This window comes from Kogia breviceps, chromosome 18, assembly GCF_026419965.1.
Source record: "Kogia breviceps isolate mKogBre1 chromosome 18, mKogBre1 haplotype 1, whole genome shotgun sequence".
NCBI classification, from domain to species: Eukaryota; Metazoa; Chordata; class Mammalia; order Artiodactyla; family Physeteridae; genus Kogia; species Kogia breviceps.
The window spans coordinates 41,813,271-41,827,716 of NC_081327.1; the positions used below are offsets into that span (position 1 = coordinate 41,813,271).

Consider the following 14,446-nt stretch of genomic DNA (forward strand, 5'->3'; position numbering starts at 1 on the left):
TTCTGTCTCTTTAAACTCAGATATTAAAATTGGGTTCAGTTCCTCAGTCTCTTATCAGATATCCTCTAAACCTGCTGCTTTGTTTGTCTTTCAGTTTCCTGGTGATGACATGGCATCTGCCAGCTCCAGCCGGGCAGGGGTGGCCCTGCCTTTTGAGAAGTCTCAGCTTATTCTGAAAGGTGAGTGGCACTGTATGAAGTTTGTCATTTCAGGTCCAGCCCCATCTTTGGGAAAGAGGTGGAATTATACCACTCTTTGGCTTACGAGCATAACTATTCATTCTTATAGGGTTGTCATATTATAGCTGGAGTTTTTGAAGGCGGGGGGGAGAACTTTTGGAAAGAATTATATAAAATGGCGAATCCTTCCTTCCCCGGGGCTCTTTTCTATCCACGCTCATTCCCTTGGTGAGCTCATCCGAACCTTATCACTTTAAATGCCACCAATAGTAAGATCACTGCCACATTGGTATCTCCAGCCTGGCCTTGTCTCTGAACTCCAGGCCTGTATATCCAGTAGCCCACTTAGCATCTCCACTTGAAGGCTTAGTAAACGTCTAAAATGTGACATGCCTGGAACTGACCTGATTTTTTTTTCCCCCTCAATATCCTGTATTCAGCAAATCTGGTTTTGTCTACATTCAAAATGTGGGCAGCGTTCAGCCACTTCTCACCACCCCTGTTGACCCACCAGCTGGAATCATCTCCGCCCTAGATTAAGGCTGTAGCCTCCTAACCTGGCTTCCTACTTCTGCCCTTTGCCCTGCTTCATTCTGTTTATGACACAGCAGCCAGTGATCTTGTTACATTGTAAGCCAGCTCTTGTCACTTCTCTGCTCAAACACATCAAGGACTGTCTATCGCACACGGCGTCCGAGCTGAAGATCCCACATGATACGATCCCTTCCATGTCTTATTTCCTGTTCCACATTTACTCCTCTCTGGCTAGATGCACAGGTCCACATGGACCTCCCTTGCTATTCATTGCCTCTACCAGGTACACTCCCACCCCTGGGCCTTTGCACCTGCTGTTCCCGCTGAGTGAAATGCTCTTTTGACTGAGTTATCTACCTGGTCTGCTTCCTTACTTTCTGCAGGTTTTTACCCCAAAATCACTCTCTTCAACAAGGCCTCCCCCGATTCCCCTATCTAAAGACTCCCTACCCTGATTCCCTCATGTCTCTCCCCTTCACCACTTTATCTTTTTCTTCTCAGCCCCTGTCACTATTTAATGTTTGACCTATTGGAATCTATTTCATTTATTCACTGTCTCTTTCCGAAGAATGTAAGCCCCACGAGAACAGGGGTTTTTGTCTGTTTTGGTTACTGTTGATGCCCCAAAGCCTAGAACAGTGCCTGACACGTAGTGAGGGCTCAGTAAATATCACACGGATGAAAGCCTGCTGCTCCAGTAGCTTTAGGAGGAGGAGTCACAGGACCACAAGATGCTCGGGGAGAGAGGAGTGGCATTCAGTATCTGGGCTCAGGCCTCTCAACGTCATCATTGGGAGGCAAAATTGTATCTTTAGTCCAAATTTTAAATTATTGTATTAAAAATGGAAATGTTATTCATTTATTTAATGCACTCACATAGTTTACAATACTTTCCGTTCCTCCAACTCCCCAGTTCCCTAGCCTGGAGGGAACCTATTGTTATCAATGAGTGCTCCTTTCCCCACATCATCTTTTTTTTTTTTTTTTTTTTTTTTTTTAAAGCCTACAGCACCTGGTATTGCCAAGCGGGCTCCCATCCAAGTACTACCCAGGCCCAACCCTGCTTAGCTTCCGAGTTCAGGGGCATTCAGGGTGATACGGCTGTAGTCCCCACACCTTTACCAACATGATATGTTGTCAGATTTTTTTTTTTTTTTAATCTTTGCCAGTCTAGTTGGTTAAAAAAAAAAGTTGTGTTCTCAGCATAGTTTTACTTCTCATTAAATGATAAGTGATGTTTAGTGTCTTATCATATGTTTAAGTAAATCTGTATTTCCTTTTCTGTGGGTTGCCTGTGTCTATTCTTTGCCTGTTTCTTATTGAGTTATTGATTTTTTTTTATAGTCTTCATGCATTTTAATTACTTTTCTTGGTGTCTCATGGCTGCTCCAGCCCTTTTGAGAGGGGAGAAGGATTAGAGTGAACTGATAGGGTTTTGAACTTAAGACTACAGCTTTTACTGCCTTATCTAATAATTAGCAGGGCTAAGTCAGAACAGAAGCCTGCCCATGGAAACTGGTGATATCCTGAGGTCCCTGTTTTGGGACCATGTGATTCAGGAACACACTCTGACTTCTACAGGTTTCTCTCTTGCCTTTCCCCAATGTGTATTTTCTCACTAGTGGGGAGAGAGCTAACTTGATAATACAGGTGCACCTCATTATATATGCACTTAAGCTATAGGGAGTTGATAATACCATCCAGGAAAATGGTGGGGGAGAAGGAGAAGGAGAGAAACAACCATTTAAACAGTGTGGGTGGTTCTTACTCCTGTGCATTTCGTGGATAGAGCCTCTGGTGTAATTTGGGAGCTGTTGTTATGCTGTCCCCTCTCTCTGCCTCAGTTCCCTATGTCTCTCATAGTGCAGTCCTAGAGATTTATTTTTTTTATTTTTTTTAATTTTTTTTTATTTTATTTTATTTTTTTTTTTATTTTTATTTTTTATTTTTTTTTGCTGTATGCGGGCCTCTCACTGCTGTGGCCTCTCCCGTTGCGGAGCACAGGCTCCGGACGCGCAGGCCCAGCGGCCATGGCTCACGGGCTTAGTTGCTCCGCGGCATGTGGGATCTTCCCGGACCAGGGCACGAACCCGTGACCCCTGCATCGGCAGGCGGATTCTCAACCACTGCGCCACCAGGGAAGCCCTATTTTTTTATTTTTTATCTTTAAAAATTTTTATTGGAGTATAGTTGATTTACAGTGTTGTGTTAGTTTCAGGTGTATGGTAAAGTGAATCAGTTATACATATACATATATCCACTCTTTTTAAGATTCTTCTCCCATATAGGTCATTAAGGAGTATTGAGTAGAGTTCCCTGTGCTATACACAGTAGGTCCTTATTAGTTATCTATTTTATTTTTTTTGAAATTTATTTATTTATTTGGCTGTGTTGGGTCTTTGTTGCTGCACGCGGGCTTTTCTCTAGTTGCGGTGAGCGGCGGCTACTCTTCGTTGTGGTGCACGGGCTTCTCGTTGCAGTGGCTTCTCGTGGTGGAGCACAGGCTCTAGGCGCGAGGGCTTCAGTCATTGTGGCTCGCTGGTTCTAGAGCGCAGGCTCAGTAGTTGTGGCACACGGGCTTAGTTGCTCCGCGGCATGTGGGATCTTCCCGGACCAGGGCTCGAACCCGTGTCCCCTGCATTGGCAGGCGGATTCTTAACCACTGCGCCACCAGGGGAGCCCTGGTTATCTGTTTTATATATAGTAATAGTGTGTATATGTCAATCCCAATCTCCCAATTTATCCCTCTTCCCCAGTCCTAGAGTTTTACAATACACTTTTTTTTTTTTTTTTTTTTTTTTTTTTATGTGCAGGGCATGAAATAAGCAGCAAGTTTGGCTTCAGAGCCATCTTGCAATCGTAAATACAATACACTTTTTAAATACACTAAGGTCCTCAAACATAAGCCAACTATTTTTTCTGATTTTTAACTGAAGGAACACTGAAAACACAGCACAGAAAAGCAAAAAACTGGCTGTTTGGAACCTATAGAAGGATAATATGCCACACCCTATTCTGTTGCCTTCCTAAGAGCTTTTCAGGGGTATAATTTTGGAAATATGTGATTTTTTGCCTTATTTATTGACTTTTAAAGCTAAATCCTATGTGAAGATGTGACTCCATGTTTAAGAAACTGGCATTTATATTTTATCAAATAGTAAATAAACTTTCTAGATAAACTTGAGACCTTTATTTTGGCTTGTCTTTTAAGAACAAGAAACATTGAAAATATCACCCCACTTATTAATTATAAATTACTGAGGGGAAAATGTATCTTTACAGTGGAGTGACCTGGCAAATCCCACATTAACCATGGGATCAAAATTAGTCTCCCTAGTAGGAGGATGGCCTGGTGTGTACAGTAAGAAGTACACAACCTAACCTGTGTAGTGAGTATTCCTGACAAAAATGTTCACTGTAAATCTCACCGTGAGGAAACCATCAGAAAAATGCAGGGCTTAGCATTCTTTAAGACAGCTGGTGGAAGGAAGTCTTTAAAAATCATTGTCATGGAAAAAGAAGGGAGTGCATTCTAGATGTTAAAAGATTAAGGAGTCAGCAACTGAGTACAGTTTGTTCATCTTGATTGGATCCTGGATTGGGAGAAAAACAGCTATAAAAATATGTTTGGGAGACTTCGCTCGTGGCGCAGTGGTTAAGACTGCGCTCCCAATGCAGAGGACATGGATTCGATCCCTGGTCAGGGAACTAGATCCCACATGCGTGCCACAGTTAAGAATTGGCATGCCACAACTAAGAAGCCCGCGTGCCACAACTGCAGAGCTGGAGAGCCCCAACTAAATCCTGGCACAACCAAATAAATAAATAAATATTAAAAAAAAAAAAAGTTGGGCTTCCCTGGTGGCTCAGTGGTTGGGAGTCCGCCTGCCCATGCGGGGGATGCGGGGGATGCGGGTTCGTGCCGCGGTCCGGGAGGATCCCACATGCCGCGGAGCGGCTGGGCCGGTGAGCCATGGCCGCTGGACCTGCGCGTCTGGAACCTGTGGTCTGCAACGGGAGAGGCCGCGGCAGTGAGAGGCCCGCGTACCGCAAAAAAAAAAAAAAAAAAAAAAAGTTGGGAACAACTGGGAAAATATGAATATGGAATGGATATCAAATGATGGAAGGAGTGACTACATTTTTTTTTTTTTTTTTAGGTATAATAATGGTGGTGTGGTAGGTGGAAGAATGCCCTTATTGTTAGGAATTGCATTCTGAAAGTAATCAGGGCCGATCTGTCATGATGTCTCCAACTTATTATTTTTTTTAAACACAGATGTCGTATATATATCTGGGTCCTGTGTTATCCAATAGGGTGGCAAGTATAGCCACACAGAACTACTTACATTAAAATTAAATAAAATTTAAAGCTCCAGTTCTCAGTCTCACTAGCCATATTTCAAGTGCTTTACAGCCACATGTATCTCATGGCAATGTATTGGACAGCGCTGGTGTAGAACATTTTTAGTATTGCGGAAGTTCTCTGGGTAATATTGATAATAGACGCTGAGAGACAGAAAAGCATATGTGGCAAAATGATAGCAGTTAGTAAATAATGTGCAATTATTTATTATTCTTTCAATTTTTATGTAAATTGGAAACTTCACAAAAAACTACTCACTGCACCATGTGATCTTAGATTGAGTCCAGGACTAGAAAAAAATCTTCTCTCTTTTGCTATAATGGACATTGATAGGGTAATTGGCAAAATTTGAATAAGTTCTGTACCTCAAATAATAGTATTAAAGAATGTTGAATTTCCCAGTGTTGATAATTATACTATGGTAATGTTGGAAAATGTCTTAGTTCTTAGAAAAGACACACTGAAGTATTTAGGGAGAGAAAAAGAGAGAGTAATAAAGCAAGTAGCATAGAAAGTAAATATTTGGTGACTTTGGGTGAAGGGTTTTTTTTTTAATCAAATTATTTTATTTATTTATTTATTTGGCTGCGTTGGGTCTTCGTTGTGGCATGTGGGATCTTTCATTGTGGCGTGTGGGCTTCTCTCTAGTCGTGTCATGCGGGTTTTCTGTCTCTAATTGAGGCACATGGGCTCAGTAGTTGTGGCGCACGGGCTTAGTTGCCCCGAGGCATGTGGGATCGTAGTTCTTTGACCAGGGATCGAACCGTGTCTCCTGAATTGGAAGGGGGATGCTTTACCACTGGACCACCAGGGAAGTCCCCGGTGAAGGGTTTATAAGAATTCTTTGTATTAGTCTTGCAACTTTTCTAAATGTCTGAAATTATATCAAAAATTTTTTTTTAAAAAAGTAGATACTAAAAAAACAAGGACCAAAAAGGAAACATGATGGAAGAGTTCAAAGAATCGGCTGGGGAGCTGGGAGGCTTGGTTCCAGGCTTAGCATTGCCTTTGACTAGCTCTGTGATTTTGGATATGTCTCACCTCCCTGGATCTTAGTTGGCCCAACTTTTTTTTTTTTTTTTTTTTTTGCGGTACGCGGGCCTCTCACTGCCGCGGCCTCTCCTGTTGCAGAGCGCAGGCTCTGGACGCGCAGGCTCAGCGGCCATGGCTCACGGGCCCAGCCGCTCCGCGGCATGTGGGATCTTCCCGGACCGGGTCACGAACCCACGTCCCCTGCATCGGCAGGCGGACTCTCAACCACTACGCCACCAGGGAAGCCCGGCCCAACTATTAAATAAAGGGTTTGAACTTGTTGATTTCAAAGAAACTGTCTAGCTTAAAATGGTAGGACTCTATAACTAGTCCCTATTTTTTAATCTGTATTTTTACATTTCAGGATCTGCCTGCAGAGCTGCTCTCAGACCACCAGGTGGCCTCAGTTAACCTTGGTCTATATGTGTAGTATTTTCATTTTCCCACTCTGGGCCACGTTTCCCAGCTCTACAACCTTTTTTCCTAGTACCAACCCTCGTTGCTTCTTAATCTTCACGACAGCTTTTGTTGCTGTTGTTCCTTGACTTTCTCTCTAGTGTTCTTTTGGTCCTGGAGAAGACACTTATTGCTAAAAACCAATGAGAGGTGGCTTTGCCCTTTGCCAAGTTGTGGACCCTTATAGGACTATCATCCCTCAGAAGGATCTAGGAGGGAGAGGTTTGCTAACTCTTGATGGGAATTCAGGTTCAGGCAGTCTTGTCGTCATGGGTAAGGAACGTCAGTTATATGCTCTGGTTTGGGGCATAGGATAGAAACCATCCAGATGGGTTTTGTCCTAGTGATCTGGAGTTTCCACCATGGCTGATAAATGCTACAAAAGGAGCTTGTCTAGCATCCAGCCCTGGGCGTATGCTTGCTTAGTTGGTGCTGAGCCGCTGGCTTGCTGGTGCCGTGTAAGCATCAGAAATGCTGCCACATGAAGGAAATGAACAGAAGAGGAAATACAAACGGTTAACAAGTACATTGAAAAATTATTCAATCTGGCTAGTAATTGAAGAAAAGCATTAGAACAAATAAGCAAAGTCTGGAAATGGCATATAGCGTGGTGTGGAGTCAGGCTGCAGGGGGCACATTGTGGTTCGAAGCTCCTTGGATGTGTAGCCTGGGGCAATGACCTAACTTCCCCAAGCTTGTTTCCTCCTGGGTGAAATGGAGTGATGATGTATTTCATGCCTCATTGTAAGGATTCGGTTATTCGGTTAGATAATGTGTGCATATAATAGTATCTGTAATAAGTGCTCATTAACTCTTAGCTCTTATCTTTATACTATGTTTTTTTTTTTTACCTACATGGTTAGCAAAGGGTGAAAAAAACAGTACTCAGTGCTATGCAGTGTTTGGTGAAATGGATATATTCCTGTAGTGCTGATAGGTGTCTACCTGGGTTTAGAAAGGAACTGAGCAGTGTTAAGAACTTTAAAAAATGTTCATATCCTTTGGAATAGTACTCAGAAATGCATGCAGATACTCTATACATTTGTGGTCATTTTCCCCGGGCCAAAAGTTGGAAGCAATCTATTCAACAATGAAAGAATAGTTGACTAAATTATGGTGTATGCTTGTAATGGGCTTACGTTGCAGCTTTTTAAAATGGATTTTGCGGGGAGAGGAATTTTTAAAGAATTGGAGACATAAAAGATGAAAGTCTAGAGAGTCAGTATTTATCAACATCTTAATGATAATTACCCCAGTGCTTTCGGGTTAGCAGTGATTTTTTTTCTTATGCTTCTTTTCTTATGCTATTTTTATATCCTCACATTAATAAAGAAGTCTTTTTAGAATGAGGAAAAGACAAAATTTCTTTTTCAAAAGAAACAACAAAAAAGAGGGAGAACATCTGCCACAGGGGGGCAGCTGGGAGCCCTCTGACTCACCCTTGACTTCTGTCTTTCCTGGCCAGTGGTGTCAGCAAAGCCCAAGGTGCATAGTCGTCAATCTCGAATTAACTCGTTTGTGGAAGTGGCCGTGGATGGACTCCCCAGTGAGACCAAGAAGACTGGAAAGCGAATTGGGAGCTCCGAGCTTCTCTGGAACGAGATCATCATTTTGTAAGAGAAAACCCCTTCTCTCCAAATGCAGCCCCGCCGGGGGAATAGAGGAAGGGGTTGTGGGAGATCCAGGTTTCCTGTAGCAGCCTCTCTAGTCCTTCCGCCTTTGGTACCTGAGGCATCTTCTCTTCGGGTGTTTCTACATCGTCGAGCTCACAGGGTGTTCACTGTTAGCTAGACGGTTACAGGGTCAGCTCTGAGGGGCAAAGGGTATATGTGAGTGTCTTCCTCTTTGGGGTTCCCCCCACCTTCAAGATGTCAGCAGTGTAGTTTCTCTGTTTTTTTCTAAGTTACAGGAGTGACTGATCTGCTTGGATATGATGACTCAAGTATTTGTTTTCCAGGAATGTCACGGCCCAGAGTCATTTAGATTTGAAGGTCTGGAGCTGCCACACCTTGAGAAATGAACTGCTAGGCACCGCCTCTGTCAACCTCTCCAATGTCCTGAAGAACAATGGAGGCAAAAGTATGTGCAAGGAAGGGGTACCTGATGTCATTCATTTGTGGGGGTGGGGAAAAGAATGTGAAGGCGTGGAGGTCTCTCACATGGTGGATAAACCTGGTGATGTAGTTTCCTCCAGGACCAGAGGCTGCAGTTACTGTACTCCCCGTGGATGTGGTCCGTGGAGTTCTAGGAAGGCTGAGAGCTACTCTCTGCCTCTATTGCGGAGCTCAGCGCCTTGGTCCAGGGCCCCTAGTGGTGGGATGCACTGACGTCTCCCCCTTGACCCTTCCTCAGGGATGCATACTTTCACTCCGACCCTCTTTTCCTGATCCAGATGTGTGACGTGTAGAATCAGACCGTCAAATGCGTCCAGCCTAAATCATTACTTTCCTAGTCTGATCCCTCAAACACAACAAAGGAGCTTCGTCTCTGGGTGGGTGTGTACATGTGTGCCTGCCTGTCTGCGTGGAGTGGTGGTACAGATGATGCCCTGTGCTTAGAAGGCGCTCGATGAACATTTCCTGGACGTTGGAATGCAGTGGGAGCTCTATCATGATTATCCAGCATGCCTCGGCTGCATGGAAGTCTAAACCCTCACGTCTGTTTATTGCTGTTTGTGGTCAGTGGAGTGACCCGTGGCTGAGGTATCGGGATCCTCCCTCATAAAGCCTCTATTCAGAGCAGTACCAGATGTGGCGGGGGAATGCCACAGAAAGAAAGGCTCCTTCTTTTCTTGATGTGTGCTGTCTAGCAAATATTTTCTGAACGTGGATTTAGTTTAAGAGAGATGTGTGGGTGGGGAGCCCTGAGTCCCAGGGAGAGTGCTGCTTGATTCAAGAGTCTTTCCTTTCTGAGCCCGTCCTTTCTGATGGGCCTCTTGAGTGGTGTGTGAGGCTCCCCCGGTCTTTTCCCTTATGCTGGGCACACGCCGATGTGGTGAACGCACTGTGGACTCGGGAATCGTCTGAAATGAGGATCTGCCTCTCTTCTAGTGCTGCAGGAACACCGCGCTGCTCTGTCTTCTGAGTCGGTCTTTATTTTCCCAAATGCTAGCCTGCCTTTTATAATTTGATTCTCAAGGAGGATTATATTTACTATGTGATTTGGAAATAGACTTGTGGGCATTCTCACATTAGGATCAGCAAGCGACATGAGTGTCCTTTTCTCTCCTTTTTCATTTGTCCAGTTGGCATACTTCTGCTTTCAGTTCCAAGAGTAATTGTTGAAAACCTGGGAAGCACACAAAAGCACACAGACACACAAAGAAAATAAAATTCTCCCAGAAGCACAGTACCTAGTGATAATTATTGTTAACATTTTGATATATGCCTTTCTGAGCTTTCTTTCTCTGTGTGCAGTGTATTAATATTTAAGACATCAGTGAAACAAAATTGAGATCATACATGAACTTATTATTTTGCAACATGCATTTTTCTCTTTAAAATATATTACTATATCTTTATTTTTAATTGTGATAAAAAAACACATAACGTAAAACTTACCGTCTTAACCATTTTTTAATGTACAGTTCAGTGGCATTAAGTTCATTGACAGGATTCTGTAGCCATCACCTCCATCTGTCTCCAGGACTTTTTCATCTTGCTAAATGCAAACTCTGTACCCATTAAACAGTAACTCCCTCCCTTCTCTCAACACAAACCATCCAACTCTCTGTCCCTCTGAATCTGCTTACTCTACGTACTGCATATGAGTGGCATCATACAGTATTGACCCTTTTGTGTCTGGCTTCTTTCACTCAGCATAATGTCCTTAAGCCTCTTTCACATGGTACGTATCAGAATCACCTTTTTTTTCTTTCTCTTTAAATTTTATTTTATTTTATTTTGGCCACACTGCACGGCTTGTGGGATCTTAGTTACCTGACCAGGGATTGAACCCGGGCCCTCAGCAGGGAAAGCACGGAGTCCTAACCGTTGGGCCATCAGGGAATTCCCAGAATCACCTTTTAAAAAATATTTATTTATATCTGCCTTGGGTCTTTGTTGCTGTGCGCGGGTTTTCTCTAGTTGCCGTGCGTGGGTTTTCTCTAGTTGCCGTGAGCGGGGGCTGCTGTTTGTTGCCGAGCGCAGGCTTCTCATTGTGGTGGCTTCTCCTGTTGCAGAGCACGGGCTCTAGGCACACGGACTTCAGTAGTTGCGGCACGCGGGCTCAGTAGTTGTGGCTCGTGGGCTCTAGAGTGGAGGCTCAGTAGTTGTGGCACGCGGGCTTAGTTGCTCCACAGCATGTGGGATCTTCCCGGACCAGGGCTCGAACCCGTGTCCCCTGCATTGGCAGGCAGATTCTTAACCACTGCACTACCAGGGAAGTCCCCAGAATCACCTTTTTAATGCCGAATAATATTCCATTGTATGCTGCATTTTGTTGATCCATTCATCCATCCAAGGACATTTTTTGTTTTGTTTTGTTTTTTTAACGTCTTTATTGGAGTATAATTGCTTTACAGTGGTATCCCGGGACATTTGGGTTGCTTCTACTTTTTGCCTGTAGTGAACAGTGCTGTTGTGAACATGGGTGTCCAAATATCTCTTCAAGTCCCTGCTTTCAGTTCTTTTGGATATGTATTCAGAAGTAGAATAGCTGCATCACATGGTAATTCTATTTTAATTTTTTGAGGAACCCCCATGTTGTTTTCCATAGCTGTTGTACCATAAAATATTTAATTGTTCCTCAAAAGTCAGTTTTCGATGACTGTCTGGTAGTAGTCTTATCAGATGGCTGTGTGAAAATTTAAGGTTGAACATTTGGGTAGTTTTCAGTATTTCACAGTCACAAATAATGCTATTTTGATAAACTTATAAGTTTACAAATCTTTGTACCAGTTGTTAATAATTTGTTTTAAATTATTGAACATAGACTTGCTGGATTTAAACATTTTTCAAGGGGCTTCCCTGGTGGCGCAGTGGTTGCGAATCCGCCTGCCGATGCCGGAGACACGGGTTCGTGCCCTGGTCTGGGAAGATCCCACATGCCGCGGAGCAGCTAAGCCCGTGAGCCATGGCTGCTAGGCCTGCACGTCCGGAGCCTGTGCTCCGCAACGGGAGAGGCCACAGCAGTGAGAGGCCCACATACCGCAAAAAATAAATAAATAAATAAACATTTTTCAAGGTTGTAGACACATATTGCCAGATTACCCTCCAGAAAAGTTCTACCCATTTATCCTTCCATCAGCTGTAGCCGAGATGGCTGGTTTCTATTGCACTTTGGCATTTATTGGATTTATTTGTAAAAAAAAAAATATATATATATATATATATATATATATATTTTTTTTTTTTTAGCCTATTTTATATTTAACATTTTGCCAGATTTGCTTCATCTATTTCTTTTTGGTTGCAGTATTTAAATTAAATTACAGGTGTTTCAACCTTTTATCCTAGATTCTTCAGCATGCATCTCATTAAAAAAGGACTTTTTTTACATACTTACTATACCATTATCACACCTGGCAATATTTACATGAATTCCTCATTATCACCTAATACCCAGTTCATATTCGATTTCACCATCTATCTCAAAGTGTTGTTTTATAGTTGGTTTGCCCCAACCTGGATTTGAGCAAGGTCCCCTCATTGCATTTGGTGGTTATGTCTTTGAAGTCCCCCCAACCTCCACTCCACCTTTTTTAAAGCTGTAATTTACTCAAGGAGACTGAATGTTTTTAAAGTGTGTTTATTGCCTTATTAATGTCCTTTGCTCATTTTTATACTGAAATGTGCATTTTTCTCTTTTGGTTTTGAGAGAGCTCTTTATATGTTAAGGCTGTTATTTTTTGTTTTGTAATTTGTGTTTGCCCAGTTTTTCATTTGAGTTTTAATTTTGCAGGCTTTTTTTTTTCTTTTTTCCATATAGATATTTTAAACTTTCTGTAGTCGAGTCTGTTACCTTTTATATTTTCAGCCTTTTCTTTTATGTTTTGGAAGGCTTTCCTTATTCTGAGATCAGGTAAATGATCATCTCTATTTTCCCCTAGTTCATTGTGATTTTATTTTATTAAATTTAATTCTTCATCCAAATGAATTTATTTTTGTGTACAGTGTGAGTAGGGATCTAATTTAATTTTTCCTAAGTAGTTAACTGATTGCTTTAGCACTACTTATTAAATAACATATCTATATCCCCGGTGATCTGAGTTGCTACCTTAAGCGTATATTAAAAACATATGTATAGGGCTTCCCTGGTGGCACAGTGGTTGAGAGTCCGCCTGCTGATGCAAGGGACACGGGTTCGTGCCCCAGTCTGGGAAGATCCCACGTGCCACAGAGCAGCTGGGCCCGTGAGCCATGGCCGCTGAGCCTGCGCATCCGGAGCCTGTGGTCCGCAACGGGAGAGGACCCCGTACTGCAAAAAAAAAAAAAAAAATGTATATTTAGGCCTGTTTGGGGACTTTCCATTCATTGTTGTTTTTTTATCACCCTTTTCAAATCACTCTGTCTTAGCTAGTATAACATTATGTTATGTTTTTAAAATCTGACAGTTCGAGTTTCTCTTGTTTTCAAAATCTTCCTGCCTCTTTTCTTTGCATGGATGACACCATCACATGAATTTTAAATTATTTTATTAGGTTCTCCCCTCTTCCTATTCTCCTACCCCCAATCCCTTGAGATTTTTGTTGGAATCTATCATATGTAAAGTTTCTTTATGGAGAATTTTCATGCCAGGAACATGGAATGTCTCTAAATTCACTCAAATCATTTTGAAGTTATCTTCAGATAGATTCTTTTAGTTTTTAAAGAAGCTTTGATATTATTTTCAGTGGGATCTTTTTCTATTATGTCTCCTAACTTAGTGTTGTTGGTATATGACTATTAGTTTCTGTATTTTCTTTTATATAATCAGTCACTTGCTGAATTCTTAGTATAGGTTTTCAACAGTTTCTTTTGGATTTTCTTGGTAGACGTTTATGTGGTTTCTAAGATCGATAATTTTGATCATCTTAGGAGATAATTTTACTTCTTTTTCTTTGTTAGTTGCTTTGTGTACAACTTCCTGTTTTAGTGGTGATGGAGTGGACATTCTCCCCTAATAACCAAGCTTATAGTGACTTCTTTAGGTGTCAGGTTGGGTAATAGTTGGTAACCTGTCTTCTTGGTTTACTAATCATTGTTGTCTTTTTTAAAAAAAATCAGGATAAGGGTTGAATTTTGAGCAAATAACTTATTTTATCTTTAAAAAATGTTTATTTATTTATTTATTTGGCTGCGTCGTGTCGTAGTTGTCGCTCGCGAGATCTTTTAGTTGCGGCCTACAGCAAATAGCTTTTAAGCAACCATTGGGATAATTATATGATGTTTCTCCTTTTAATGTATTATATTAATTTCCTTGTAGTAACCTTAGAATTTCTAGAATATACCTAATTGCTCATGGTAGATTATTCCTTGAAAATTTTTTTAGAATTACATGTTCATATTTTATTTGGGGGTTTTCCATCTGATGCATAAGTGACATTTGTTTGTAGTTTTGTACTATTTTTGTCAGCTTTGGAATCAAGGCTAGGCTAATTTTTTTTTTAACATCTTTATTGGAGTATAACTGTTTTACAATAGTGTGTTAGTTTTTCCTTTACAACAAAGTGAATCAGTTACACATATACATATGTTCCCATATCTCTTCCCTCTTGCGTCACCCCCTCTCCCACCCTCCCTGTCCCACCCCTCTAGGTGGTCACAAAGCACAGAGGTGATAAAGTATAAAGTAAAGTAAATTATAAAGTAAATTGAAGTGCTTTCCAGCTTCGGGAATAGACTCTATAACATGGGAATTATCTGTTCCATGAGTGCAGGAAAGAGCTCACCCATAAAACCAA

The 14,446-nt window shown here is 41.8% G+C and overlaps 1 protein-coding gene and 1 pseudogene across 2 annotated transcripts in view; one reads left to right on the forward strand and one right to left on the reverse strand.

Annotated features, from left to right (window-relative positions):
* The window catches only part of WWP2 (WW domain containing E3 ubiquitin protein ligase 2), a 151,025-nt gene that overhangs the window by 25,505 nt on the left and 111,074 nt on the right, over positions 1 to 14,446 (forward strand). For both annotated transcript variants that reach the window (XM_059044814.2, XM_067019594.1), the window contains exons 2-4: positions 95 to 179; positions 8,030 to 8,177; positions 8,522 to 8,643. In XM_059044814.2, the coding sequence (XP_058900797.1) occupies positions 110 to 179; positions 8,030 to 8,177; positions 8,522 to 8,643 (340 nt within the window). In that variant the 5' untranslated portion in view covers positions 95 to 109. The remainder of the gene's footprint in view (positions 1 to 94; positions 180 to 8,029; positions 8,178 to 8,521; positions 8,644 to 14,446) is intronic.
* On the reverse strand, positions 1,714 to 1,822 carry LOC131745641 (5S ribosomal RNA; annotated as a pseudogene).